Genomic DNA, 27,721 nt, shown 5'->3' on the forward strand with positions numbered 1-27,721 from the left:
GAGATAAATGGGTGAATCACTGGTTCTAAAGAGTCAGGTGAGATACACCTAAAGACTTTAATTTTAAAAGAGAGGTCTTCGATCACACGTGACGAAAAATAAAAGTAAATAGAAGGTTTCAGGTTGTATTGTAATTTCATTTTAAATGGGTGAGTCAAGGGTTCTAAAGAGTCAAGTGAGTCACTGGCTCTTTGTATTTATTTTATTTCAATTTTAATAACTACTTGTATTGTAATTTCATTTTAAATTTTATTTATTTTTCATTTTGTATTATAGTTTGTCCAAACTTTTGCATGTCACACATAAATATAGTTCAATAAAGGGAAAAATTGGAGCTTTAAAGAAGTATAGATATTCATTAGAACATAGTGAACTACATCATTCACAAGCTATGATGTAGCCCGTGTAATACACAGGTGGTTAAAAGAATATAATAAAAAAGTTAAATTTAATAATATATATAATAACATACCTAATGAATTCATAAGATATTAATAATGATAAATAAGAAATTTATAATTCATAAATATCTAAAACTATCATTTAATAGAATAGTTAAAGTTACATTTGTAACTTTGTTAGTAATTCTATAAATAATTATATTATTAGTTGATACATAATTAGCTACTCTAATTGAATGACACGTGAAAAAATTATATTATTTTAATAATATAGGTAAATTCATCTTTGTTCTCCATATAAAAACACTTGAAGAAGGGGTATACAACATATTAATAGAAAGAAACAAATAAATAAATAAATAAAAAATCCCATAAGATGATAAAGTGTAATCATGTTGGTGATGATTTTCATGCAGAAAAGAAGGGTTCTTTTTTTTCTTTTTCTTTATTTTTTTTAGAGTTTGCTGTGATATATATATATATATATATATATATATATATATATCTTGGTGCCAGTAGAGAACTAGAGATGAACCTTTTCTTGATTTCTTTTCCTCTTTTTGGATGCTTCTTTTCTATTTAGCAACATGGGGGTTTTGATGTACAGTTAGTTTTTGGTTAACCTTGATTTGTATATGTATCAAAGGCCTGCAAATGCAAGGTGTTCTAGAGAGATAAAGGGAAAAAGTAAAAAAGAAAAAAGAGTGATGAAATGGGGTATGTGTGTTGGTGAAAAAGGACCAGCAACTAGCTAGGGTTCAAGTAGGGTGGTCATGATGATGAGGATAGTATGCTGTCTTTTTTTTTTTTTTTAATTTCTTTTGTTTGAAAATTTGCTGATTTCAATGATGATCTTGACTGTCAGGATCAGGCAAGAAGGTGGAGTACTTCAACCAATCTGCCTCATTGTGGTTTGAGATTGATGATTGATCATGTTCCTGCATGCATTTTTTTTGTTAGATTTCAGGATTAACAAATATTGAGTTCGATAATGGATTTAGAAGAAAAGTTGAGAGGTAACATGAAAAAAAGAGTTCAGGGATAGCTGATACGGAATATAAAGAAAAAAATTGCACCATATATGTATTTCGCCAAGAAAGCTGAGGGTAGCACATGTTGCACCTCAACGTATCTAGATCCGCCCCTAATTGATGTTGGATCTATGTTTCTAGTTATGAATCACTAGGATTAATGTGAGAATGACGGGTAGGAAACAAAATATACGTTATCCCTATGGCACGCTGGTTGAATACAATACTAATATTAAGCAGAGAACTGTAAGAACGTAATATACAAAGCTAATCATATGTTATGAAAGAGAGAAAGAAGAGGTTACTATCATCTTATGTATCATATTTAAAATAACAAATAATAATAGTGCTTAATTATACGGTTATCGTAGGTCTTTATTTAAAACTTGTGGTATATATGTTAGGATGCTCTATTAAATAACTAGAAAAAGTTTATCTGTAATCACTTTTGCTAACAATTTATAGAAACACCATCTTCTAAAATGTCTTAATCAAGAAGGGTAACATTTGTTTTCTTTATATTTTAAAGGAAAGGAAAAAGGTGGTCATAAATATGGAGGTTATATATACCTAAATTTCATGGTGCTTTTGGCCTTCAATCACATAGGGTGTTGTGTCTAGCTCTCTTTGTCCTAGGATGCCATTCCTCAAAAAAAAGGTTTTGGGTCAAACATCTTACATCATTCTATAACTTTTACCTTTCAACTCGAAATTATAAGTTGATTGTAACCTAAGTTTCATCTTTAGTTAGATAAAAATCGGTATCGGATGAATTAAATAAATTTTTCTTAAAAGTGACAAGCGTAAATGATTTTATTAAGTTGACAAGTTTTTAGTTTTTATAAATTAAAAAACTAGAAAAACGACATCATTTTAACAAGTTTACATAAGAGACAATATACTATCACTTGTTATTATTATATAATATCAATAACTTTAAAGCAAATTCGATCTGTTAAACAAATTAGAAACTGATTATGCCAATCTATGATTATACACTTGGGCATTATAGATGTGATAAATTAAGTATATAACTTTCTATATAATAAAATGATAGATAAATTAAAAAAAAAATTCTCACTACGATTTTTACTTTGGGACACATATGAGTACAAGCTTGAGTTTCTTTGTACTTTTATCTCTCTTTTTTTGTTCAAAGAGAAAGAGAAGAAAATATTGGATGCCAAACATCCATGATTTAGTCTTGAATTCCAATGGACAACCTCATTATTTTTATTCTTACCTTTCGATTTATACTTGTCTTGTGACTCTTGTCAACATTGAAAAGCAATATAGTATTGCTTTTATCTCTTTTTAAGTGTTTTATATTTTCGGGTTATCAGGTTTCAATAACCTCAATTTTCACTTATTGACCGGGATTAATCTTACGTTAAGAAATATATACATATAGTCTCGACGTTAAACATATAGGTAGCATTTTCAAAAATTGTCTACAAGAGTACATTGATTTCCATCCAACAATCTCATACATATTTTCACGTTATCAAAAAGCTAATGAGGTTACTTTTCAGTTAGTATGAATTGCTGGAGCAAAATACGTTTAAAGTTAGGATTGTCTGTAAATATTTCATGAGTTGAGATTAGATAAATGTTAAGAAGAAAACCCCAATTTGAAATTGAAAGCATAATGAAAGAAGGAAAGAGCAAAGGTTATAAAGGGAAAGTGGAATAATAAGAACATAAGAAGCATGCATCAAAATATTTGAAATTGAATTAGAAAATATATGAAAGAACACAACAAATATACAAAATTTTCTTACACTTGTATCTTTTTTTATATAATTAATATGAAAATGTAATAAAATTCAGAAAACCTGTCAAACCAAATAAAAAGTTAATAAAAAGAAATAAGCAATGAGAAGCATGAAAAGTGAAAGAGGAAAAGAATAAATTAAATGCTTTATCCCCATATATATCTTCCTTTATATTTAAAATATATTTAAGTTTTAATTTATATTTAATATTTCAATGTAATATTAAATCAATAAAATTTACATAAAATTCAGTCAAAAAGGTTGTGAAAAACTAACTTGTTTAATATCAGTTGATGATGATGGAGTGCACCCCATTATCAGTTCCTCCAATCCTGATGTTGATCTCCCTCCTCCCATCTTATGATGATGTTGGTGTTGCTGCTGTTATTACAAATCACAGAAAAAAAAAATATCTTTATTACTCTTTTATACATTTTTGTATTTCAGTATTTTTAATACTGAAATATAGCCCTTTTTTTTCTAATTTTCTTCTTGTACTCCCACAATAAATAATATATATCGTATAGATTGTTAGACCCGTACATATAACAATATATGTATAGATAAGTAGTAAAAATTTAAACATTTTTATATACAAATTAGTTTAATGGTTTTTATATACACTAAGTTAGTATAATGATTTTGTCATATAACTAGTGATTGAAAATTGAACTATTAAAATAATTTTGTCATCATAATAATATAATATTTGTGCTCAAAGCATTCATTATAGCTTCTTTAATTTATAGTTTAATGAATAGTGATTTTTTAAATATAAAGATCTACTATTCATCATCTCTATAATATTTGTAAATGTTTTAAGAAAGAAAAATAAATAGAAAATGTTTGTTAATGAGATAGATAAAGAGATAAAGAACGAATGTGGTAGGCTATATAAAATTTATAAAAATGAAATATTTAGCTAAATTAACATTAACATCGGCTTCTCTATCGATATCTATCTCTATACTTTTCGTAACTCATCTATAAAATTTGATCATATTCTAAGAACATTTTCACATCTCATTCTCTATATCTATCTCTATTTAATTATATACTCTAAAACTTATTAACAAAATTATTATTTTTAATTTTTCTTTTATTCACAAATTATAGATAACGGACAGTGAAACTCTAAATTTATTTTAATCTATTGTTACAGAGGTAGAGAAGCTGATGTGAATGTTTGACACACGTAATACGAGAAATGTAAATCACCTGAAAATTGTCCATGATTCTTGACACATGAAACGAGTCCTCATCAAGCATATTAACAGAGGTGTGATGCAAATGATGTGGCGGATGAGATGGCGAAACAAGGGTGGACACATGATGACTTGGCCTGCTGACGTCAAAAGCCATCTGCTGATGATGTGGACTATGTGGGGTCACATGATGCGGCTGCTGTCTTTGTAGGTCAAGCTCATTGCACGTTGTACCCACCTGCATCAAACAGTTGTACGCTTGAAAGCTGTGGCAGGCATGACATATACAGCATCGTACAAGTCATAATGCACAAAGTACCATACAGGTAATCATGAATTGGTTTGCTGCTACCACAAGTTAACTATATATATATATATGATAAAACATAAAAGCAACCTTTAAACTATTTTTAGTTCATCTCTTAGCCTTGCACTCAACTAGTTTCTAAAATTATGACATGCATGTATTTTATGCATGTAATTAAGTTAACATTCAGACAAATTTTGGTGTATTTGATTGATTTTGTATTACGAAAGAATTTAAATGATAATTAACAAATTTAATAATTGATTGTATTATATATATACCAAAATGTATCATGAATGTATGTAACATACTAAAAATTATAATATCAAAATGTATTAAACTTTTTAATTTTATCATGTTATGTACTAAAAATGATATCATCTTTTAAAACTTACCTCGTCAAAGCTTTTTTGAAATGGGACAAAGTTAAAATGATCCACGCCTTTTAGATGTTGCATATGATCTATGGGATTGTAACTCGACATAACTGCGTGGACGCTAACCGCTGAAAATTCATCAATGCTATTATGAGCACGATTAGTAGTGCTAGTTATGTTAATCTCTCTTGAAGAACAACTCCCACTTCCACTCCTACTCATTTCATTATTTGACCCCTCTATGGGGATCATATTCGATAGCACGTTGTTATTACCAGCCTTTTCAGACAAACTGCATTGCCTCGGTTGAGTCTGATAAAATATCTTCGACACCACAAGCTCGCCCTCACGCTCTTCCTCATTTTGTCCAAGGTGATATTGGTGCATTACCCAATTGGTTTTCTCCGGTTTTCGGTTTTTACCAAAGTTTGTGTAGAGTACCAAGATCTTCTTGCACCCTTTTTGCTTTCCGTTAACCATAACAGGTCGGGTCTTGCCAGTTTTATGCCAACGGGTTTCACCACCTTGTAGATCACATTCGGTTTGGATCTTTCTTCTCTTTCTGGTCCCCGTGGTGTAAGCTTTTGATGGTCGGTGAAAGAAATGTTTACTCAACCCGTCTTTAGTAACTCCTGAAACATAAAAAACAAATTTCACTTATACATTTCATCCATGTATGTTGTTGACTGATTCAGGAATTTTTTTCACCGCTATCATGTTTGTTCAGTTTGGTCTGAATTTTTATCATATGTTTTAATAGTTTTTAAAGTGTTTGGATCAAATACAAATGTTTTTTATCTATAACTTTTGAACTAAATTAATTATTATTATTACACTATATAATTTTTATATCATAATTACTATAGTTTAAAACTATGATTACTTTAATTATTTGTATGTTTAATATGTTAATTTTATTTGTACCGGATCTCACTCCGTTTTTAAATTATCATGTATTTAATTTAGTTAAAATTCAGGATTTAGTTTTAATATTCAAATATTCCAAAATATATGAAAAGTAGATATATAGGTGTAACAAAACAAGAAACCCTAGATTTGAAAAACTCTTCAAATTAATATTTCTTGTCTTAAAAGACAAGAAACTATTTGCATTCAATGTAAAACCTAACTCTTGAATTCTGAGACAAAAAACAAGTTATGTTTTTTAATTATTATTATATTATTATTTTTATATATGTTCTTGTTTATTTCAAGAAAGTGTGCAAAAATAATAAGAAATACCAATCAGATTTGTTGAAAATGTTCATTCATACACGCATGAGACACTAAAATGTCAGTGTTTCTGGTTGTTTCAGAAATTATCACCCTTAACTGACACGACACACGGTTGTAGCATCATCAGTCTACCGGACAATATATTCCGGCCGGTTACCAGATATGATCAAGAACAAGAAAGCAATTAACAATCACCTGGAAGCTTTTCAGGATGAGTATAACAAATCCCATCTTCACCTTCAATTGTAGGGATGAATTCATCAATCAACGGGTGAGATTTCGAGTTCTTGGCTTCAACTTTTGCTTCAAGATGTTCAATTAATTCTTGATCCGTTGGATCAAATTTCACTCCTGCTGGTAGACCCATCCAATCCTACAAATGATCTCAGAAATTATAAGTAAATTAATAGCAAAAATATAAAGAAAGTTTTATTCTTTTTAAGATATATGAAATTCTTGAAAATGAAAAAGAACAACTAGAAATTTGCTTATATTCTTTTAAATTAATAACAAAAATTAATAAAAAATTGGATCTTTTTAATATGAAGTTCCTGAAAATGAAAAAAAAATAATTGGATAAGCAAATTAATAACAAAAGTTAATGAATTAAAAAAATGTAATCTTTTTAAGATACGAAATTCTTGAAAATGACAAAAAATCTGGAAATAATTTGCATAAGTTTATATTCTTTTGAATTGATTCAAGATTATTATCAACATCTTAAAGTGCTTTGGGAAAAATTAATAAGAAACTCAAAAAATTAATAGGAAAAACTAATCAAAGAAAAATTTAATCTTAATTAACATATATGAAGTCCTATTATATGAAACAAAATAATAATAATAATAATAATAATAATAATAATAATAATATATAATAAAAATTTGGGAAAGAATTAATCAGAAACTCGTACCGGTTTTCCTTCGAATCGATGACCGCAACTTGGACAGTGTTTGGATCCACATAACTGATGTTCTTCAAGCTTTGCATCAATGAGATCAGAGCTGCTGATATTCATTCTTCCTTGTATTTCTTGATCAACCAAATTCATTAATATTTATTACACGAATTAACACCATAAATATACGATCAAGAACTGGTTTATACTGCAAATTTGAAGGGTTTTCAGGATGAACAAGAAATAAAACATTAGAACAAATATATTATTTGAAGAAGAGAGAAAGAAAGAGTATGAAAACTTGTGGCTTTAACCTTGAAAAACACCGGAATTCCTTCAAACTTTAACTGAATTCTAGGGAGATAAAGGAAAAAAGTTGTCTCTTTCTCACTGTGTGTATGTATGCATGTATCTATATGTGTATGTATAGTATGTATGTATGTGTTTATGTGTGAGTAAACACATGTAACATGACCACCTTTTCACTATTTTCTAATTTGAGCATACCACAAGTTTTAGCTAGGCAAAAACATAGTATTCTCACACCTTTTGATATATATAATTTGTGTGTGTGTTTATATATATATATATAGGGTAAGGATCCTAAGAGAAACCTTTGCAAATTAAGAACTTTAAGAACCATTTTAGACCACTAAAAACACCTTTAAAATAATATTTAAAAAAATCATAAAACAAAAAATAAAAAAAAATTTTAAAAAAGTAAAAAAAACCAAAATTCTTATATTTCATTCCGGTTTCAATTAAAAAATAAAAAATAAATAAAAAAAACGTCGTATTATACACATATGTACAGTATCATTTATCTTAAATTATACACATGTGTACAAAAAACATGTAAATATACATATATGTATATATTATACATATGTGTACATAATTTAGCTAAACCGAGTTTTTATTTATGAAACCGAGATGATAAAATAAGAATTTTGGTTTTTATATATTTTTTTATTTTTGTGCTTATTTTCATTTTATGATTTTTTTTTATTTTTGGGTTTTTTGTGGTCCAAAATGGTTCTCATAGTTCTCAATTTCAAAAAGGTTCTCTCATGATCATGATCCTATATATGAATACGGTTTACTTGCATAACTAATACAGTTTATCTAGCTATCATTCATTTTTCTCGATTTAAAATTTTAAAACATAAGAAAATAAATAGAATGCAATGTTTATTAATTTTTACCACTCATGAAATTTAAAAATTAACAATTTGTGTTTATTTATAAAATATAAACGAGCACAAGTAATATAATTAATGTTTATTTTATAAGGGAACTTGTGGAAACACAACTCAGACATGAATTTTCTTTTAAAAAACACATATATTTTATTATAATTTTATAAGAATATATTTATTAAAAGAAAACATTGATCGTGATATTTGACATATTACATATATGTAATAGTGTTATATTACATATATGTGACATAACAATACAACAATATAACAATATTACATATATGTAATGCAACAATATTACATACATTTAATATAATAATATTGTTATACTATTACCTATCTGATATGACATTATTATTTATTTATAATATAAGGTGTTATATTATTATTATTATTATTATTATTATTATTATTATTATATATTAAATATAATTGCTAATAACATATATAAATAAACACAAAGGTAAAAATATTTAAGAAGCAAAGAATTTACAAATTATATATTATTAATAATAAATAGTTAAAAATGATTAAATTTTGTTTTTATATATGTATTATTTTTTGAACAGTGTATGTATGTATGTATGTTGGTATGTATGTATAGAGAGAGCCATGCATATGTTTATGTTAGTTAGACAAGAAAGGAAAGAGAAAAGCTCAGAGCACACATAAAGAGGTTTTGTTTTGAGAGTATATATTGACCGTAAAGCAAAGGCTATTCGGGATGATAATTTCAACTTCTAGAGCATTCTCAATTAATTCTCTGAACTTAGTGAAACTCATATTATTTATGGTAAATTTTAAGAAAATCATTAAAATTACCTCTTCAATCCATTTCTTATTATATGGATGAGTTACATCGTAATTAAAGTAAAAGCTTAAATACAGGGGACTCACTTTTGATTTATACCATATAATATATCATCTATCTCTCAATCACCATTTACTATATAACAAGACAAAAGAGAAAAAAATAATAAAGAATTAATTTATGGATATGAATAAAGAATAGAATGTGAAAGAATTTTGAAAAATGTTAGATAAATTTATGGATTAATGTTTTTTAGTTAAGTTATAGGAAAAAATATATGGAATGAGCTATTTTGTTAGTTAGGTTAATTTTTCTTTCAAATTTAATTTGTTTTCAAATTTTTTTACTTATCTGGACTTAGACTTGAACCGAGGACTTTTAAATGCTTAGAACCTTTTAATGTTTAAAAGAGTCCGTATCTTTCTAATATAATTCACTTCCAATTCTTATTAGTTATTACTTTAGTAATTATAATAATTTGATATAATGATATATAAAATGTATATTTTTGAATCATACGCTGAGATCCATTTTTAATAAAACGCTAAATAAAATTACAACCAAATTAAAATTCTTGAATTTTCAATATCTACGCATATCGGATACTATAGTTATGAGCGAACCGAGTTATTTTATTATTTAATCAAATTATATTTAAAATGCAAAATTTTAGTTATAATATTCTTGAAATGCTTAACTAGAGATGCCAGACATATCGTTTACTAAAGTGAATGACGGTTGGGATTAGATCGGTACCGTACCCGAAGGTATCCCTACCGAGAATCAGTAAATTTGGGTATATGTACCTATACTGAATTTTATGGTACGGGTACCTTAGGTATGTACGGTACTCACATAGGTATAACTTTGTTCATAAAAAAAACATCCACTAAACTTTGAACCTTGAACTGCCTGATGATAAAAGGCACGAGCATGTTAAATCATGAGTGTTGAAAACCTAATAAAAACTCCTACATAATCTAAATAGGTACCGAGTACGTACCCTTTATACCCATACATGTACTCATACATATACCCGTACGGCAGTACCCGTAATGAATAGACTGATATATACGGGGATTCATGAAAAAAATCTCATCCCTAATGATGGCCACTTGTAATTTAGGTATTGCAAACGCCCTTCACAATTTATATGATAAAACTGACAAGAGAGGAAACAAATTAAAGAGAGATCACATGTGTTTTTTTTAGTAGCACAGATGATCGATGATGTGTTTGCTATGGAGGACAAGGTTGCTTGATTTCCAACTAAAAATGTATACTAGATGGACCACTATCACTTTACCCTATATATTTACATGTAAATATGTAAATGTATGTATATGTATACGAGTTCATGTACCAAGTGATTTTTTTTCGTTCTTATTGTACTAATTAAGTCACGAGCGACTATGTATGTATGCATGTGTACGTATAAATATGTATGTTTTCTACTTGCGATGGTGGCCAAGGAAATTTACAAAAGTTCATAGCGTTCTATTATATTTAAAAGGTCAGGTTATTACTTATTAGTACCACATAACAAATATTCACCTTGGGTGTGCTAGAGAAATCGAGGTTTAAATATATTTAATTCAAAAGTATTGTTTACGTTGATACATGAGAAGGCAAACAAATAACAAGCAGCGTTGTTAGCCCTTTACTGATATATATAGCAAAACTAGTCATTTGAAAATATATGTTTATATATGCTAAAATCTAATCGATTATTGTTTTTTTTTTTATAAAAATACAACTTGATATTAAATTTGTACGTAGGGTCTAATATGAATCAATTATATCGTATAACTGAAGAATACTTGAATAATAAGCACCAATATTATCTAAAAGAGACCAGAGGTAGGGATGAACTAATCATACTTTATGTTGACTTGTTGAAGTCAACTTTTAGATCTATTATATAAGTACTCACTACTTAATAAAATTTGGTATATATATGTCGTTAGAATGATATGGTGAAATCTTTTACTAAGGATATATATACCATGGTTCCCTAGTTTTACTAATAGTTATTTTCAAACGACAACTTTTACTAAAACATGACATACCAACAAAACAATACCGGAGAATACGACCATGAGGGATTTAAAGTACTATGATTTGTGGTGATTTACTATTTTGTAAACTATATATGATTATGCCCATAATTAAACATAACTTCTGATAATTTTATATTTTTATGACAAACTTTGCATGTTGGTGAACAGGGTCGTCCCAAGAATGCAAAAAAAGAAAAAAAAAACAATAATAAGGGTCTAGGACATGTAAAAAATCGGGTTTAATTTAATCATTCAATGTGCTTAATTTAATCAAAGACTCAAAGTAGATTTACTTTCAAATGGATCTAAAAAAATTGGTTCTTGAAGTGCATGTATAAAAAATATATAAAAAGTTATGTATATATATACCTTAGGCCTCATGAAAGACCGGGCCTTCGGCGGCCTCCTCCCCATGGACCGAGTCGGCCCTGTTAATGAAAGTTAGAAATGTGCGTAAGGTTATTAATTAAATAAGCGTTAATTAGTTAGATTGTCCTTGTGACCATGTGGTATGTGCAAAGTAACGCCTTTGAATATGAAGGCTCAACAAGTAACAAGTTTTTTAGCAACCCCATTAGAACTTTATATAATATCATATAATATACATTACTTATTTTTTTTAAAGAATTATAGGTAAATAAAGTTTGAACACAAAACACATTTATAAAATCAACTTCAACTTATACAAAGTTCTATTCCAACTTCTAGCAATTTAAAAAGCTGGCTCCACTTGTTTAAAGTTTAAACCCTAACTATATACAAAATGGCAAAACAATCATTCAAGAACATGCAAACAAGCCCTTTGATTGGATGTCTTCTTTTATCTAAACAATGGATTGCTTCAAAGTTCTTGGTTGACCCCTGTCAATTTCTTGAATGTGATAAACCAACATAAGGTCCCACAATAATGAAATTCATGTTTTGTCCTTGTATCATTCTTTGCCATATATATAATATAAGCCAATATTATTTTGTTAGATATGAGAGTGACATCCTACTATTGTTTTTAATAACTTAAATATAAAAGTTATGATTAAATACAATATAGTTTATAAATTATCTGATCCTTCAGTTTCTTATGTTATTTACTGTGTAGAAAAAGTTGTGTATTTTTACAAGAAAGAAGAATCAATGAATACTAAACAAAAGAGCAAAAACGATTCCACGTAATCTGGGTGACTCAAGAGGAGGTAGAATAAAGCAATGCTCTTAGGCTTCCAAATTCTAAAAAGTAACAAATTATATTGTGTAATTTAGGTTTTGAGATGTTTGACGATAGGGTTTATGATCTATAATAATACATACGCATAGATGGCAGTCACAACACTGAAAACAACAACTTTTCTAACGAAAAGAACCCCAGTTTTTCTAATCAAAACAATTTCACATTAAAATCTAAGCGGTCTTATCCCAATTAATATTACAAATCCATGATATTCGCCTACTTTTGCTAAATAAAATAATATTTTTTATGATATATTGCTGAAATGAACAAAAGTAAAAACAAGCCTTACAAGTTACAACATCAATCAAATTAATACATAAAATATCTATCTCTTTAGGTTATAGATATGACATCATCGTGGAATTACCGACGGTATTTTAATTTTTTGTTTCAAGTTGTTTCTCACTCTTAGTAAGATTCATCGTCGAACACGTCCTGTTGATCAGTGACTTGTTACTTGAGTTTCTAGTAATTTACATTAAATCGTGATAATATTAGTTTTAATAATTAACTATTGTTAATTATTATTATGAATATAACTTATGGCATCTCTTTTATTGATGCATGTGACTTGTGATTCTCAATTGAAGGATGATTTGCTTATAAAACTAATAGAGGGGAGGCAGGCAGGCAGCATGCCTTGTCTTCATTATTAAGCAACATCTAAAAGTCTTGCCACAAACGAACAAACATTAAACTATTGTGCTATAATCATATACTACTTGTCTCTATATTTTAATTCTTGGATTTGATATCCATGCCTTTAATTAATGCTATCCTTAAGTGTACAATTTTATACAATCATCATCATTTGATGGTAGTTATTACACTAGTTATTAAATAGGATGGATAAAAACAAATATTTGAATCTTACCAAAACTTATACCTTTTATTTGTTAAGCAATACATTTTTTGCCAAAAAAAAAAAAGAAAAAAAATTGTTCGTATTTATGTTACTGATTTTGCTCCACGCAGATTTCAAACACTTGACAAACCACCTATTGAAGATGCTCTTAGTTGATTTGCGTTAGCTCTAAATGTTTCATGTCAACCCAACACGTAGAGATATTTTTAAAGTTCCAGTGAGCCAAAACCTTAAACTCAAACCAAAACGTACGTGCGTAAACACTTAGCCCAAAGCTCTACTAACAATCCCAAGAAAACTTACCCCAAAGCTCTACTAACAATCCCAAGCCGAGCCGAAGCTCTTATAACGATACTAAAGTTTCCCTCATAAGTCATTAGTAGTTTTTTAGACTCGAGCTTAGCATGGTATTTACTTACTAATTATTTAATTGTTCACAACTCATATGCATTAGTATACATGATTATATTATAATTTTCTTGCATAACATAATATAGTTTATTGAGCTTGTTTAGGTTATACCAAACTTAAATACTAAGCATTGTATAGCAACACATAGAGCGAATAATACGCCATTCACATAATTATTTATCTTGCCACTTCCCAAATCAACTCGATAAACAACAGTTGCTGATATCGTGCAAAAAACAAGCGAATAATATGCCGCATAACATTCCAACATAACAACCGAAACTCGACCCATTTTATCTTTTAAATAATATATTTCAAAAATGTTAAATTCATTGGCTGGCCCCACTCGACAACTTAAAGAAATACAAGAAGTACACATCAAGTCTTATTAGAAACTATCGGTACCAAGGGATCGCCTTACATGATTGTTTTGAAAGGCCAAAAAGCATATCCTTATTATCCATGGTTGTCGACTGTAAAACACCCCGAAAGATACATAAAGCGAAAAAGAAAGAGTACCAAAATTTGGCACTGTGAAGTAATCCCGCCACTACTGGAATTTGCGGCTCACCGAGTCATAAGTTGGAACGCTTAAAACTGAAAACAAGCGTAATTAAGTAGAAAGTCAGAAGTGAATCTTTGGTTAAACAAGCAACAGTTTATGATAAATTTAACCAACGAATGTTCCTAGGCCTGTAAACGAACCACACATTCGTTTATGTAAAATTGACTAACAAACATGAACAAAACCTTTTTTTCATTTAGGTAAACAAACAAACATGAATACATGCCCCGTTCGTTCATTTACGCCTGTTTATGTTCATTCGTTCAAGTTTGTTTAGATTCGCTCGTTTATATTCATTAAATTTTTTAAGCCCCACACTACAAAGTAGACTAGTTTTATAATTGTTTTTAGGACCGACAGATGAACATCTATTTTCAGTTATGTTTGTCCATTTACGTTCGTAAATGTACACTATTAACAAACGAACACGAACACACTCATTTTCTTAACAGACGAACATGAGCATGTCTGGTTTGTTTCATTCGGTTCTTTTAAAAGCCTACTCGTTCCACAATTTACCAATTAGATCCCTAGAGTTTTTCTTAAGCAGCTTTGTCTAATTGTCCTCTATTTGTCTTGTTTGGAGATTGAAACTATTGGATTGATTTTAGTTAAACAAGTAAAGTTTAGGAACTAAGCCAGTGAGAAAACACTCTAGAGACTTAAAAGGTACATTTAAACACGAAAAACATTTCAACTTTAATTAAATTAGTTAAAACTTACCATCTCCGTGAGAAGCCATGGTGAGAGGGGAAGAAAGAAGCTTTTTTGCAATGGAAGTGATGTCAGCGGCCGTTACTGAATCAATGGCTTTCAGAAAATGTTCCACAGGTTTCCTAGTCACAGATAAAATTAAATACATAATTAGGCTACATATTATGAAACTGTAGATATAAAAGATGGCATGGAAACGGATCCAATCAGGTTAAATTTTATCTTAAATGAAATAAAAAAAACTAAAAAGAAAACAGTCAAAAACTGCACCTTTATTAAAAAAATACATATTATTGTTATTATTATTTCAATCAACAGATGTGTTGGCCCAAACTCATAATGACTCATTACTTGACCGGCCCATTTTGATATTATTATATAGATGGACATTAATAAAGCAATACCTTTCTCCGTATGTCAAAATTTGTCTACCAATATCCTCTGAAGCAACCATCTGCATATGAAGATCAACCACAGGAGCATTAAATATGAGTTTGCATATTAATTAGCCAGTTGAATAGTTAAACACGAGCTAAATGAACATACTCTTGATTCAAGGTTCATCAAAACAGCGGACTTGGTTGACTTCTTTGCACGGTCCAGCTGTACCTGGTTAACTGAAGGAAGGGTGTATATCAGTAAATTGGTTAATTAAATAACATGAAAATAAGAATCAAAAGGTGTAATAGTTAAAAGTATAGCCTAACAAGCTTACCTTCACCACTAGTGGCAACTGCAATGAGTTCCTTTGCTGCTACATCAATGGCTTTCGATACAAAATCAGAACTCTGAAATATATTGATAAATATTAGCATCTAAAAGGATTTTAATTATGAAAGAAATTGAATAATGGAAAATTAAGATGTTTTACTGTGGTAGCTTGGATTCCAAATATCGCAGTGTGGTTATAGATCGAGCTGAATGCTGAAAACGACTGGATCTCAGGGTACTGGTTCAAGACTCTAAGATCTGCCCGTGATCATAAACAATATAATTAAGAAAAGGTTGATTTTCCAAAAAAAGTTAAAGCACGTATGTTAATAACATTTTTAGTTGCATTTGAAGATTGTAGCATAAAAAAGCTAAGTGTGTCAAGTAACTTACAAAGCCGAGAGTACATCCCCTTTCCAGGACCACCAGCTGAAAAAGATCCGCCTCCTCCCATTAACATCTGCAAATAAATATAATAAAATATTAGTCCTATATACTCGTAAGTTAACAGAACACTCTATAAAGTTAGAAGGGTAAATTTGATCTATTTATGTATATGAATATGTTGATAAAAATTATGTTTACCTCTAATCGCAAATAAACAATTGTTGCTAAAAGTAACAAATAATTTTAATAGTACCAGTTTCCAATAAACTAACAAAAAAGATCACCGAAAAATTAAAAAAAAAAAGAGTACCTGAAGAACTGACAAGACCATGGCTTCTTTCTCCTTAAGCCAGCCACCAGGAAGTTCAAATGCAAGAGCAAAACTAGTTCTCTGATAACAGAAATAATGAATCAAAAGAATAAAGCACACAGATATTGGATAAAAAATGGAAAGGAAAAAAAAAAGATTAATGTTTAAGTTCAACTTTAGACGTACCCCTGTATCAGCCATAACACGGTGATCACCTCCGACATACAATGATCTTGGTTCCTCAACCTGAGCACCACCTGGCAAATCAGCAAGAAGAGGTTCGGCATATTTCAACAGTTCTTCGTGTTTGACTCCTGATGCAGCAAGTACCATTCGAGGAGCAGTATAATTTGCCTGATATTTTCAAACAAGATTTTTTCAGAAACAATCAGATAATCAGCTTACTTCACCTTAAGTGTAAAGCTGTGAGTTTGAATACACCAAGAACCTTTAAATTAAAAATAAGCAATCTAAACTGCTTATTAAAAACAACTTATTTCACCATAGTAATAAGTGAATAAGCATAAGCACTTTTCTTTATCAAAAAACCTGAAAGTGCTTATATGATTTTATATACACCGTAAGTATTAAATAGGAGAAAAGTAACACTACTTACAGCTACAAAATCTTCCAAGACTGTACTGTTTATTCTGCCGATTACGCCTTCAGATGCAAGAAGGGGATTTGCAAGTGGACCAGAATATCCAACTGAATGAACCGCCTCTAACAGCAAGGCCTCGGGATTGTTGGCATATTCACCAATCTCAGCCTTCACTTTCTCAATCTGCCAAAAAAATTGTAATATTTTCAATAATGAAAGGATTTAACCAATCTCAGCCTCTAACAGCAAGGCCTCTGTTCTTTTATAAAATTCAAACCTATATGAAAGACTGACTATATTCCACTACTTAAAACTTATTTAATAAGCCAAAAGAACTAAGAAGTGAAGCCAACGCAAAGAAAAACTCAACAGTGAAACCTCAAAACTGTTTCAAGATGCTGTTAGATTTAGTGGTGGAAATTTAAAAAGCCTCAAATTCAAAAGTTCTCAAGGTTTAAAAAGCTCCCTGTTCAAGTTGGAAATTGCAATATGTTGTAATTTTATCAATCCTGATTATGATTCAAATCAATATGTCAACTCTTTAGCCAAAACAAAAACACCAAAATTGTAATAGTTTGCTGGTTACTTGGCTTTTAACAACATTAACCCTTTTATCATTCAACAACTTTCTCGAATGTTTTTAGCTGAATTTGGTAAATATAAAACACAATACAAATGCAATCAGCTTATAAAGTAGTTTCAATACGTGTGGCTTTAGTACAAGGAAGCAAAATAACCCATGGATTAAAAGTTGAAACTACTTTAAACAACAATGAACATGCCCTTAATACTTTTAGAAGACAAAAATATCATTCTTACTATCAATAAGCAACAATTCAATGTAAAAAAACAATGTGTTTAAACACTTTACCGTAGTTTGGTAAGTTTTTGCCCAAATTTAGTAAAGATGAAGCAAGACAAATAACTAGCTAGCTTACAAAGTAGTTTCAATATAACAAAAATTTGAACACTTGAGTGGCCTTCATATACATTGCCCCATCAAAAATGCAGAAGAAAACACAATAATATAGAACTAAAGATAGAAAGAAAAGAGCACCTGTTCTTTAACCTCCCAATCCAAGAAAGCTTGATTTCTTACAGCGTCAACAAGTAGCTCTACCATTTGAGGAACATAAGTTTTGAGGGCGTCATAAGTGTAACCCATTTGCTCTCTAGAAGCAGAAGCCGTCACATTGCCGCCAATTGCTTCCACTTCCCGCACAACGCGCAAGTGGCTTCGATTAAGTGTGCTTTTAAAAGCCATACGCTCTAGAAGATGTGAAACGCCAAATGAGGCTGGTGTTTCATAGATTGAGCCGCTATTAATATACAACCCAATTGAGGCAGCAGGGTTCTACAAGAGTTAAAAAAAACTATGATCAATCATCGGCAAACGTTTATTAACAATAATCAAATTATGAATGCAAAAACGCTGACTTACTGATGAAGTTTCTGATGCGATTTTTAGTCCATTTGAAAGGGTTGTTATCTTTGTCTTTCCAGGTTCAATGTTATCAGGTAAAGAAGGTGGAAGCTCAATACCCTTAAGAGGAAAGTCCAACGGAGGTAAGGTTGAAGCACTTCCTCCTGTGAACCAGCTGAGCACACCCCCTGACTTGGCGGCAACAGCAGTTGAACTTGCAAACCTAGTCAGAATCCATTTGCTAGCATAGCCCTAATGCATATACCAATGTAAGCAAACAATAATTATTCGTAATTCAATTTAACGTAGCAACTAAAACATATTGTAATATATACAAAACAAAGAAAGTGTGCATGATAATGTTCAGGACGACAATCACGTAGAATCTCTGGTAGTTGCAGTTAAAATAAGGGCGTTTTACTGATAAAAAAAAGAAGCTAAGCTATACACTGTAGGTTATTGACCAGTTTTCATAATACATTTATCACATATTTACATAATTACATCAAAATATCTTATCTTTCTATATGCAATTCATAACTCTTGTATCTTACAGGTGAAAAATTCAAGTATCTCCAACAGGTTTACATTAAGTTGTTGGGTTTTTTTATTCTCATTAAGATGTATACACATGTAAAAAAACTCTTTCTTGCACAGGAAACTAATATATAAACCTTGATTAACTGCAAGCAGCTAATCAGAAATTCGCCTTCAATAAACGACAAATTATACGTTATATCTCCCCCACACTCAAGGAACCATATGATGTAAGTTTGATGAGTTATATCTTGTATACTCCTACTGAAGAAGTAAACACCCCCAAAAATGCTCCAAGTTATCGGCATCCGAACCAATTTCACAAATCAAAATGATAAGACGCTTTAGTGGTAATTAAGTTACAAGTGGTTTCCAGTCTCACCAGTGGGTCCATTAAAACAAACTTCTTAAAAGAACGGTGAGCAAAAATGGTCCACGAGGAGACGATTTCATCAAATATACCATGTAACCACATGTACATATACGTAAACATTGTCAGGTATATTCATATTATCAATATATCATTACAATAATCTCACAACTCATTTTATTCATATTAAACATATTAAATTTGTCATGTGCATAATCAATCAAACGTTTTATCATTATTCACACGAATCAAATAACGATTAGAAATCAGATCTAGAAACCCTAATATGCAGCTAATAACATCATTCAACAACACAAAGCATAAGAAGGATAAAAACATGTAATTAATTAACCGGTGAAACAATTGATATAAATCAGATTAAATTAACTAATCTCTTAATTAATTTATTCAATCATTAAAATAATAATAATAATTAATGAAACGTGAGCTACCTTTAGGGTTCTGATTCTGGGAGCTGTTGCACGATACATGACGATAGATCGATGTGCAATAATAATATTGTGTTAATCGTTCGGTGATGTATTCGTAGCTGATTGATTTGTAGCTGCCGGATGAATAATAATAATAATTATATTGGGGATGCGACTCACAAACAGCCGAAGACTGAGTTACATTAGATCTGGGCTCTTGGGCTGGGTCCTGTTTGTTATCATGGGGCTTTTAAATGGGCTAACTGCAACATATAAATAGAGGTGCACAAAAAAAAAAAAAAAAAAAAAAACGAACCCGGAACCGGAACCGGTTTTTTATACAAGGGTTTTTAATACCTAACGGATAGGGTATGCATTTCGGTACCAAAACCCGTACCCGAACCGGACCTGATTTGTACTCGTTAATATCCGAAAACCGAAACCGGGGTTTTCAAATAACTGAAAAATATTTGAAATATACCCGAAAAATGCCCATAAAAAGTGCAACCCCTTAAAAAATCCAATCTATACCCGAAAATAGGATTTTTTATCAATACCCGAAAATAGGGTATTTAAATACCCGGTTTTAGAATACCCAGTTTTATACCCAACCCATACCCGATACATAGGGTATGGTTTTTAGAGACAATACCCGGGCCCGAACCCAACCCGGATATTGCTAATATCCGATTTTCCAATACCCTGTCATACCTGAAACCGGTTTTGAAAAACCGATTTGTGCAACTCTACATGTAACTAACTAACATGCCATAAAGTCAAAAATGAGCATTGATAGTTTTAGTTGAGGTGTTCAACAACTGTTAAAATCCAATCGAACCGTTCAAACCTAAGACCATGTGTCAGGCATTTTACGCCATGTGACGACTAGTAAGCTTTTAGGTATATTGCAAAAAGTGGAAACGTCTCTCTCATCCCCCTCTCCCTACCCCTCTCACAAAACCCTCAAAATTCGAGCCAACCTCACGTTATGTACAAAACACCAACCTCCAAAATGCCGTCCAAAACGCAATCAACTACGGATGGTCTAAGTAAGTTGGCCAATTTGAGATCCAACGGTTCGGTGTCTTCGGCTTGAGGGTTTCAACGATTCGGTCTGGTTTGAAGTTTGAAACTTGAAATCTGAAACCGGTCATGTAAACCAAACCATTTGTTAGACCATCGCTAGTTATATATAATTTTTTTTTTCATTTTAAAAGTATGTAGTCTAAGTGTATGTATTATAATCACGAATCATCTTTATCATTTTTTTATTTTTTTAATACAATTATAAATTTAAATAAAAAGTTCAGCTCATCTGACCTTACCCACCCAGCGAGTATGGTTTGTTATTTCCAAAAACCGTAGTTAGCAGTTATGCTCAAATTTCATGTTAAAACACACCTGCACCGTGACCGTCCTTAGTTTTAGTCCTAGGCCTGATATAAAACTTTGCTTCTTACTCGGTCTCATTATCATTTGTTACTCATTGCTCATTGGGTTCGCGAGTATTAAATTTAGATGTTTAATACAATAATTACTTAAAAGTTAAAACCTCATCTTAAACTCACCTTAAAACCAACCGATTTGAAATATAAAATATTCAACTACTCATTTAAATATTTTATTATAACTTTAATAATAACTTTCAGTTTTCAACAAGTTTATCAATTAGTTTACAAACATTTTCAATGTTAATTTACAAATGTACATTCAATGGGTTATTAAATAACCTATTGCATTGAGTTTCAAATGCAACCTTAAAATTTAACACCCACAACCAGTCTCCAAACAACCATCACCAGCAGGCGGCCGGCCGGCCATCTTTCCTTGGATCACTAACCGCGGTAAGCATCCCTCGCAAAACCTGCTGATGATCATAACTCAGTTTTCTATGCCCGTTCGGTTTCTTAAACGTTGAACGATAAACTGGCAAATTGCACCACCAGCTTTTGGTTCCAATGTATGACCTCTTTCTAACAAAAATTGCTTTCGGTCATCCGATAGCTCGATGTGATCACCGTCAATCATTGTCCAGTTTTCATAAGACACCACATTTGGTATCAGCTGCATAACACATTATCATAAAGTTAGCAAATATGATTAAAAAAACAAGTAACCATGATAATAATAATAATAATAATAATAATAATAATAATAATAATAATAATAATAATAATAATAATAATAATAATGTACATTTTACTTTCAACCCGTTAACATAATGCTGGTTAATTCGTAAAAAAAAAAAAAAAAAAGACCTTGTGGTAGACACGTGGCGATTGAACCGCGTCTGTAGGGTCCATGCCCAAGACGAAATAATTTAAGAATACTTGTGCAACTGCAGGAATAATGTTCATTCCACCGCTGCCTCCAACCACCCCTGCTAACTGTTTATCCTGTAAAACTAACATTTTTAAGGTCAAAAGTCAAAACTGGCATGTTCGACTCTCGGAAGTCGAATTTTGACGTAATACGTTATATAAAGCGTATCTAAGGTCAAATGCAACTCAATTGACTTTCTTATAGTCAGATTTTGGTACTTATTTCATATAATAATGAAGTTCAAATGTTCATATGCATCCTTCATTTCATAATGTCATAATGTAATATGTACCCTTTCAAAACATTACATCATATATACTACTTTCAAAGTATATCAAATAAAATAAAACCACTAATAAAATTCTCTATAATTGAATAAATGAAAAGGGAGATAGACTTATAAACCAATGAAATATAAATATGATATTATGAAATTTAAATCCTAGAAGAATATATATGAAATTGTGCATTATTTGAGAAACTTATCTTCCAAACAACAGAAAGTGTTTCGAGTCAACCCAACCTAGCCCGGGCTCCCGGCATGTTGAATAGAAACTAACATTTGACTTTCAAAGTCAAACTTTTCAAAGGAGTTGACTTTTTACCTTAAGAATAATAATCGGTGTCATGGACGACAACGGCCTTTTGTTCGGTCTAATAAAATTTGCAGGCGAAGGCGGGAGATTATCCTCTGATATCTCAGTAGGCACTGAGAAATCACCCATCTCATTATTCAACACAATGCCCGTTGACCGAGACAAAACACCGCCTCCAAATGCATAATTCACTGTCGTTGTCATCGATACCGCGTTTCTATTACCATCCACTATGCAAAAATGACTTGTGCCTTGGTCTTGAAGTTGACTCCACCTAGTTCAAAAAAAAGGTCAATGCTTTGACTTTATGGTCAAAGTCAAACAATGAAGAGTTAATGTATTACCTAGGCATGTAGTATCCTGGAGGAAAAGTTGTGTTGTCTAAAATCTTGTGTTGAATATTTTTTGCAAATATGGGCGAAAGCATATCGGCTACGGTATTACTTATGTTAACGAAATCCGGATCTCCTAAATCCATCCGAACAGCAAACATGTGCTTTAATGCTTCAATGAGACGGTGTAATCCCAACGAACCTTTTGCAGCATTTGAAGTCTCGTAACTTTTTAAGATGTTTGACACCTGTGTTTAGTGTGTTGTAATCATAACATCAAATGAATATTAATTCTAGTCTCTTTTGCAGTATGTTTAAATCTCAAACTTGTTAAAGGGTCAAAGCAAGAAACTTTAGCTAAACGAAAAATGTATCAAAGTATCAAACGGACCGAAAACTGTGCGATAAAAAATTTTAGTTTCATACATCCTCCTAAAAAACATGTTTCAACACAAAAAGATTAAAGCCCAAATTCATTATTTCGGTCTTTCTCGGCCCAAAAATTTCAAGCCCACAAAAAAAAAAAAAAAAAAACGAGCCTAAATCAAAATAACCGTAACCAAACGAAACCCAATAAATTTTATAGAAAAAATATAAAACATACCAGAGCTAGCCCCAACGTACCACTCGACGGTGGTGGCATTCCTAATATCTATGCCCCATAGTATCAACCTTAACCGCGTCCTTAACCTCAACATTATAACTCCTCAAATCATCCATTGTCAAAATCCCACCCGCATCTTGAACATCCTTAACCAACTTCTCCCCTATCACCCCATCATAAAACGTTTTCGGTCCTTCATTTGCCACAGCTTCTAAAGTCAAACCAAGCATTCAGTTATAACAAATGTCCCCGGCTTTTAAAAGCTCGCCATTTGGTGCAAACACTTGTTGTAACCCGGGATCTTTTTTTATTTTATCTGCATTGCTTGATATTTTACCAGCAAGGTAAGGTGCGACAACGAACCCTTCTTTTGCGAGGCGAATGGCGGGTTCGAATAATGCTTTCCAAGGTAAGCGTCCGTAGGTTGACCATGCTTTGTGAAGACCGGATATCTCTCCGGGAACACCCATTGATAATGCTCCTTTGTATTTGGCATCAAGATTGTTTTCATACATGTCCTGTTTGATTTAAACATCATTAATAGTTGACAATTAGTGTTATATTTTAGCAGCCAACATTAATATGGGCGTAAAATGAAAACCAAATTACAACTTATTACTGATGCCATGCCACTAATGTTTGCACATCAAAAGCCATAAAAATAAAAATAATACAATATAAAAGTAAATAAAAACTATGTGAGAAAAAACTTGAAAATAACTTATAAGCAAATAAATTGTTGACATGATGAACCTATATGAACACAGGGCAGGTTCTAGGCAGAACACAGTTTTTTTTGCGAGAACACGAAGAACAAACTAAAGCGTTCGTTTTTAAATCTTTATATTTATTAAAAGAGTGAATTGCGGTTTCCGTCTATGTAGTTTGTCCAAATCTGCGGTTTTAGTCCAATAGTTTCAAATTTGCGATTTTCGTCCTTGTGGTTTCATTTCACTTGCAATTAAACCCGACCCCACTAACCCTGTTAAGTCTGGTCGTTAAACTCATCAGCGTGCCCCTCACGTGAGGGGTAGCACTTTCCTTTTTTTCCCCAAATACACACCAGCGCCTCACGTGAGGTGGCTTGCGAATTACTGTTGGGGTTTATTTGGGGAGAAAAAGGACAAAACTGTCATTCACGTGAGGGGCATGCTGATGGGTTTAACGACTAGACTTAGCAGGGTTAGTGGGGTCGGGTTTAATTGTAAGTGAAATAAAATCACAGGGACGAAAATCGCAAATTTGAAACTATTGGACTAAAACCGCAGATTCAGACAAACCGCAGGGACGAAGACCACAGTTTACTCAAGAAAATATTTAAAAGATTGAAGAAATTTCTGTTTATTTTTAGAACCTATACATGTGTAAGTCATGTGTAGGTTATATCAGCTACACATGTATAGGTAAACCGTTAAAAACTAAAAAATAAATAAAAATAAATAAATAAAACATATAAACAAATTAGTTTTATGTATTTTTTTGCATTACTTACACATTTGTATTTACGAAGCACAAAGTCTTAAAAATACGAAACAATGATAAAAAAAATTAAACGATTTAGATTTGGTTATTTTTTTTTTTTTAACTTAGTGTTTTATAATTAACCTAAAGAACTATGAACACAATGACAATCAAGTTATACATTGTGCATAATTATGATAAAAAATAACAACCTCAGAAGCAGCCAATGGAGCAGTTTCTCTGAAATCAAATGCTCGTGTTTGTGACGTATCCGCTGACCAGACCACCATAAAACCACCACCTCCAACACCACTAGCCATCGGATTCACCACTCCGAGACACAGAGCAGTGGCCACGGCAGCATCAACAGCGTGACCGCCCTCTCGAAGCATTGACACTCCAATTTCAGAGCAGCGAGCATCGTCGGCTGCAACCACTGCTCCCATAGACTCAACTGTATCATTGGCTGGTACTTTCCAAGCTGTTTTTGGCGATTCGGGTGCATCATGGGCGTGCAGGCTCTTTGTAAACAGCCATACCGAACTTGGAGTGTCTCCCAATGTAACAAGAATAACTGAAACAAATCGTAATTTAGAGGTGTGCATAAAACCGAAAAAATCGAAATGAAACAAAACCGATGGTTTGGTTTGTTCTGCATATAATTAAAAATAAAAAAATAAAAAAAAAAACTAGCCGAAGCGAATTTATAGACTTTCATATTTTATTTTTTATTTGAAATACTTTATAAAAAATAATAAATACGTAACTATAATACTTAGCACTAATCTATGGAGTCTAGGTCATGCATTAAACCAAAAAAAGCAAACCAAAACAAAAACCGACAGTTTGGTTTTACGTTTTGGTGAAACCCCAAACTGAACCAAATGTATAAATTTTCCTATTTTATTTTCTATATTAAGTAATTTTTAAGAATTCAATAAATTTTCCCCAATTACTTATTAATTAACAAAATTATTTACGCCCGAATTCATTTCATTGGGCTACCTTTTTTCGGCCTAAAATTTTCAAACTCAAATGACAAAACTCAAGGCACATGATTGATCAAACACGTTATTGCAAGAGAAAACTGACTCAAAATCTATTGATAAGACATCTAAAGCCTTTAACAAAACCTTAAATTTGTAATCTAACTCTGACTTAGTGACCATGGCAAGACATTACCATATTAACCATATAGTAAACTGCGATTTATGTCCATGTGGTTTGTCTAAATCAGCAGTTTAAGTCCAATAGTTTCAAATTTATGATTTTCGTCCATGTGGTTTCATTTCACTTGCAATTAAACCCGACCTCACTAATCCCGTTAAGTTTGATCGTTAAACCCATCAGCGTGCCCCTCACATGAGGGGCAGTTGTGTCCTTTTTCTTCCCAAACATCAGCCATAATTCGCAAGCCCCCTCACGTGAGGGGCCGAGGTGTATAAGAGAAACAAAAAAGGACAAAATTGCCCCCTACATGAAGGGCCCGCTAATAGGTTTATCGACCAAACTTAATGGGTTAGTGGGGTTGGGTTTAATTGCAAGTAAAACGAAACCACATGAACGAAAATCGCAAATTTGAAACTATTGGACTAAAACCGCATATTTGGACAAACCGCATTTCAATTTTAAATTATATTACAATTTATAAACTAAATCAACTTGACAAACTTGTCAACTTAAGTCCTTCCATATTCACCAACTTGTAAATACAGTCTACAATTAGTGAATTACCAACAAAAACCGAACCGAACCGAACCTAAACTAAACTAAAAAAAACCAAAACCAACCGGTTTTCAAAAATTCAAAACCCGAAGTTGGTTCGGTTTTAGCCTTCCAAATCTGTGCTTAATCTGAGAAATCCATAGCAAGATAACGATTTTGATATATTTGATATATATATATATATATATATATGATTAAAGTAACAATATCACACAAATCACTAAAGTCAAAGCACAAAGATTTAAGATGCAAATGAATGAAACAATTATTAATATTATTATTATAAAAATATACCGATGATTAAGATGATGAGCCATGGAAGAGTTGTTCTCCATTTCTTGTTCTTCTTCTGCTTATTATTATTATTATTATTATCTTGTTCGTCTGACAATAATAATAATAACAATGATGATGAAGCTTTCGTGTTGAGTTTTGTCATCGTGTCAACTCTGACAAACAGACAGACAGTTTGAAAGACAGAGTTTAGTTTTGTTTTGTTTTGTTTAGTTTAGTTTAGTTTAGGTACACACACGCTATGCGTGCTTTGTCTTTTTAGATATTATATTGGAAGTTATTTAATGCTCCATTATTTTTGGTTCTTTATATTTATTGGCTGATATTTTATGGAAAGCGACAAATGATAATATTTATTTTTGGTAATAAATTCATGTTACAAGGTGGGATAAGAAGGTACTTCTATGCAAATAAAATCATTTGCAATTATGAAAGATTCATTTTTTTACATCTCTATTTTATTTTGATTTTTTCTCTAATAATTGCCTCGTTGGCATTTTTAAAATGTATATAAATACATAACTTTGTTTATAT

General features: G+C 31.2%; 2 protein-coding genes and 1 pseudogene across 3 annotated transcripts; all 3 read right to left on the reverse strand.

Annotated features, from left to right (window-relative positions):
* Positions 1–915: 915 nt before the first annotated feature.
* Positions 916–7,383, reverse strand: LOC143569599 (NAC domain-containing protein 75-like). The gene is made up of 6 exons (XM_077055471.1): positions 7,246–7,383; positions 6,528–6,705; positions 5,115–5,728; positions 4,426–4,650; positions 3,484–3,588; positions 916–1,339 (listed from the first exon to the last, which is right to left on the reverse strand). Exons 1-6 carry the CDS (start codon positions 7,381–7,383, stop codon positions 1,244–1,246), a joined length of 1,356 nt encoding a protein of 451 aa, XP_076911586.1. The 3' UTR covers positions 916–1,243.
* Positions 7,384–14,132: 6,749 nt separating this feature from the next.
* On the reverse strand, positions 14,133–20,024 carry LOC143569624 (mitochondrial-processing peptidase subunit alpha-like). The gene is made up of 13 exons (XM_077055496.1): positions 19,875–20,024; positions 18,534–18,767; positions 18,150–18,446; positions 17,108–17,275; positions 16,678–16,845; positions 16,492–16,572; positions 16,188–16,254; positions 15,955–16,052; positions 15,799–15,871; positions 15,630–15,700; positions 15,488–15,537; positions 15,093–15,205; positions 14,133–14,401 (listed from the first exon to the last, which is right to left on the reverse strand). The coding sequence occupies exons 1-13, from the start codon at positions 19,911–19,913 to the stop codon at positions 14,355–14,357; spliced, it is 1,506 nt and encodes a 501-aa protein (XP_076911611.1). The 5' UTR covers positions 19,914–20,024; the 3' UTR covers positions 14,133–14,354.
* Positions 20,025–21,639: 1,615 nt separating this feature from the next.
* LOC143569626 (glutathione hydrolase 3-like) lies at positions 21,640–27,360 on the reverse strand (annotated as a pseudogene). The gene is made up of 7 exons (XR_013141765.1): positions 27,188–27,360; positions 25,381–25,742; positions 23,708–24,225; positions 23,116–23,351; positions 22,781–23,045; positions 22,112–22,249; positions 21,640–21,917 (listed from the first exon to the last, which is right to left on the reverse strand). The product of XR_013141765.1 is annotated as a glutathione hydrolase 3-like (transcript).
* Positions 27,361–27,721: the final 361 nt, after the last annotated feature.

Source organism: Bidens hawaiensis, unplaced genomic scaffold (genome assembly GCF_021521415.1).
Source record: "Bidens hawaiensis isolate Kalapana, Puna unplaced genomic scaffold, B.hawaiensis_p1.1 tig00024623_1, whole genome shotgun sequence".
Lineage (NCBI taxonomy): Eukaryota > Viridiplantae > Streptophyta > Magnoliopsida > Asterales > Asteraceae > Bidens > Bidens hawaiensis.

Coding starts and splice junctions, on each gene's coding strand:
- LOC143569599 (XM_077055471.1), bottom strand. CDS start 7,383: ATGAATTTGGTTGATCAAGAAATACAAGGAAGAATGAATATCAGCAGC. Junction 6,706..7,245: donor ATCGATTCGAAGGAAAACCG/GTACGAGTTTCT, acceptor GATCATTTGTAG/GATTGGATGGGTCTACCAGC. Junction 1,340..3,483: donor CATCAACTGATATTAAACAA/GTTAGTTTTTCA, acceptor AAATGCATGCAG/GAACATGATCAATCATCAAT.
- LOC143569624 (XM_077055496.1), bottom strand. CDS start 19,913: ATGTATCGTGCAACAGCTCCCAGAATCAGAACCCTAAAG. Junction 18,447..18,533: donor TCGCATCAGAAACTTCATCA/GTAAGTCAGCGT, acceptor TAACTCTTGTAG/AACCCTGCTGCCTCAATTGG. Junction 16,053..16,187: donor GGGGATGTACTCTCGGCTTT/GTAAGTTACTTG, acceptor GATCACGGGCAG/ATCTTAGAGTCTTGAACCAG.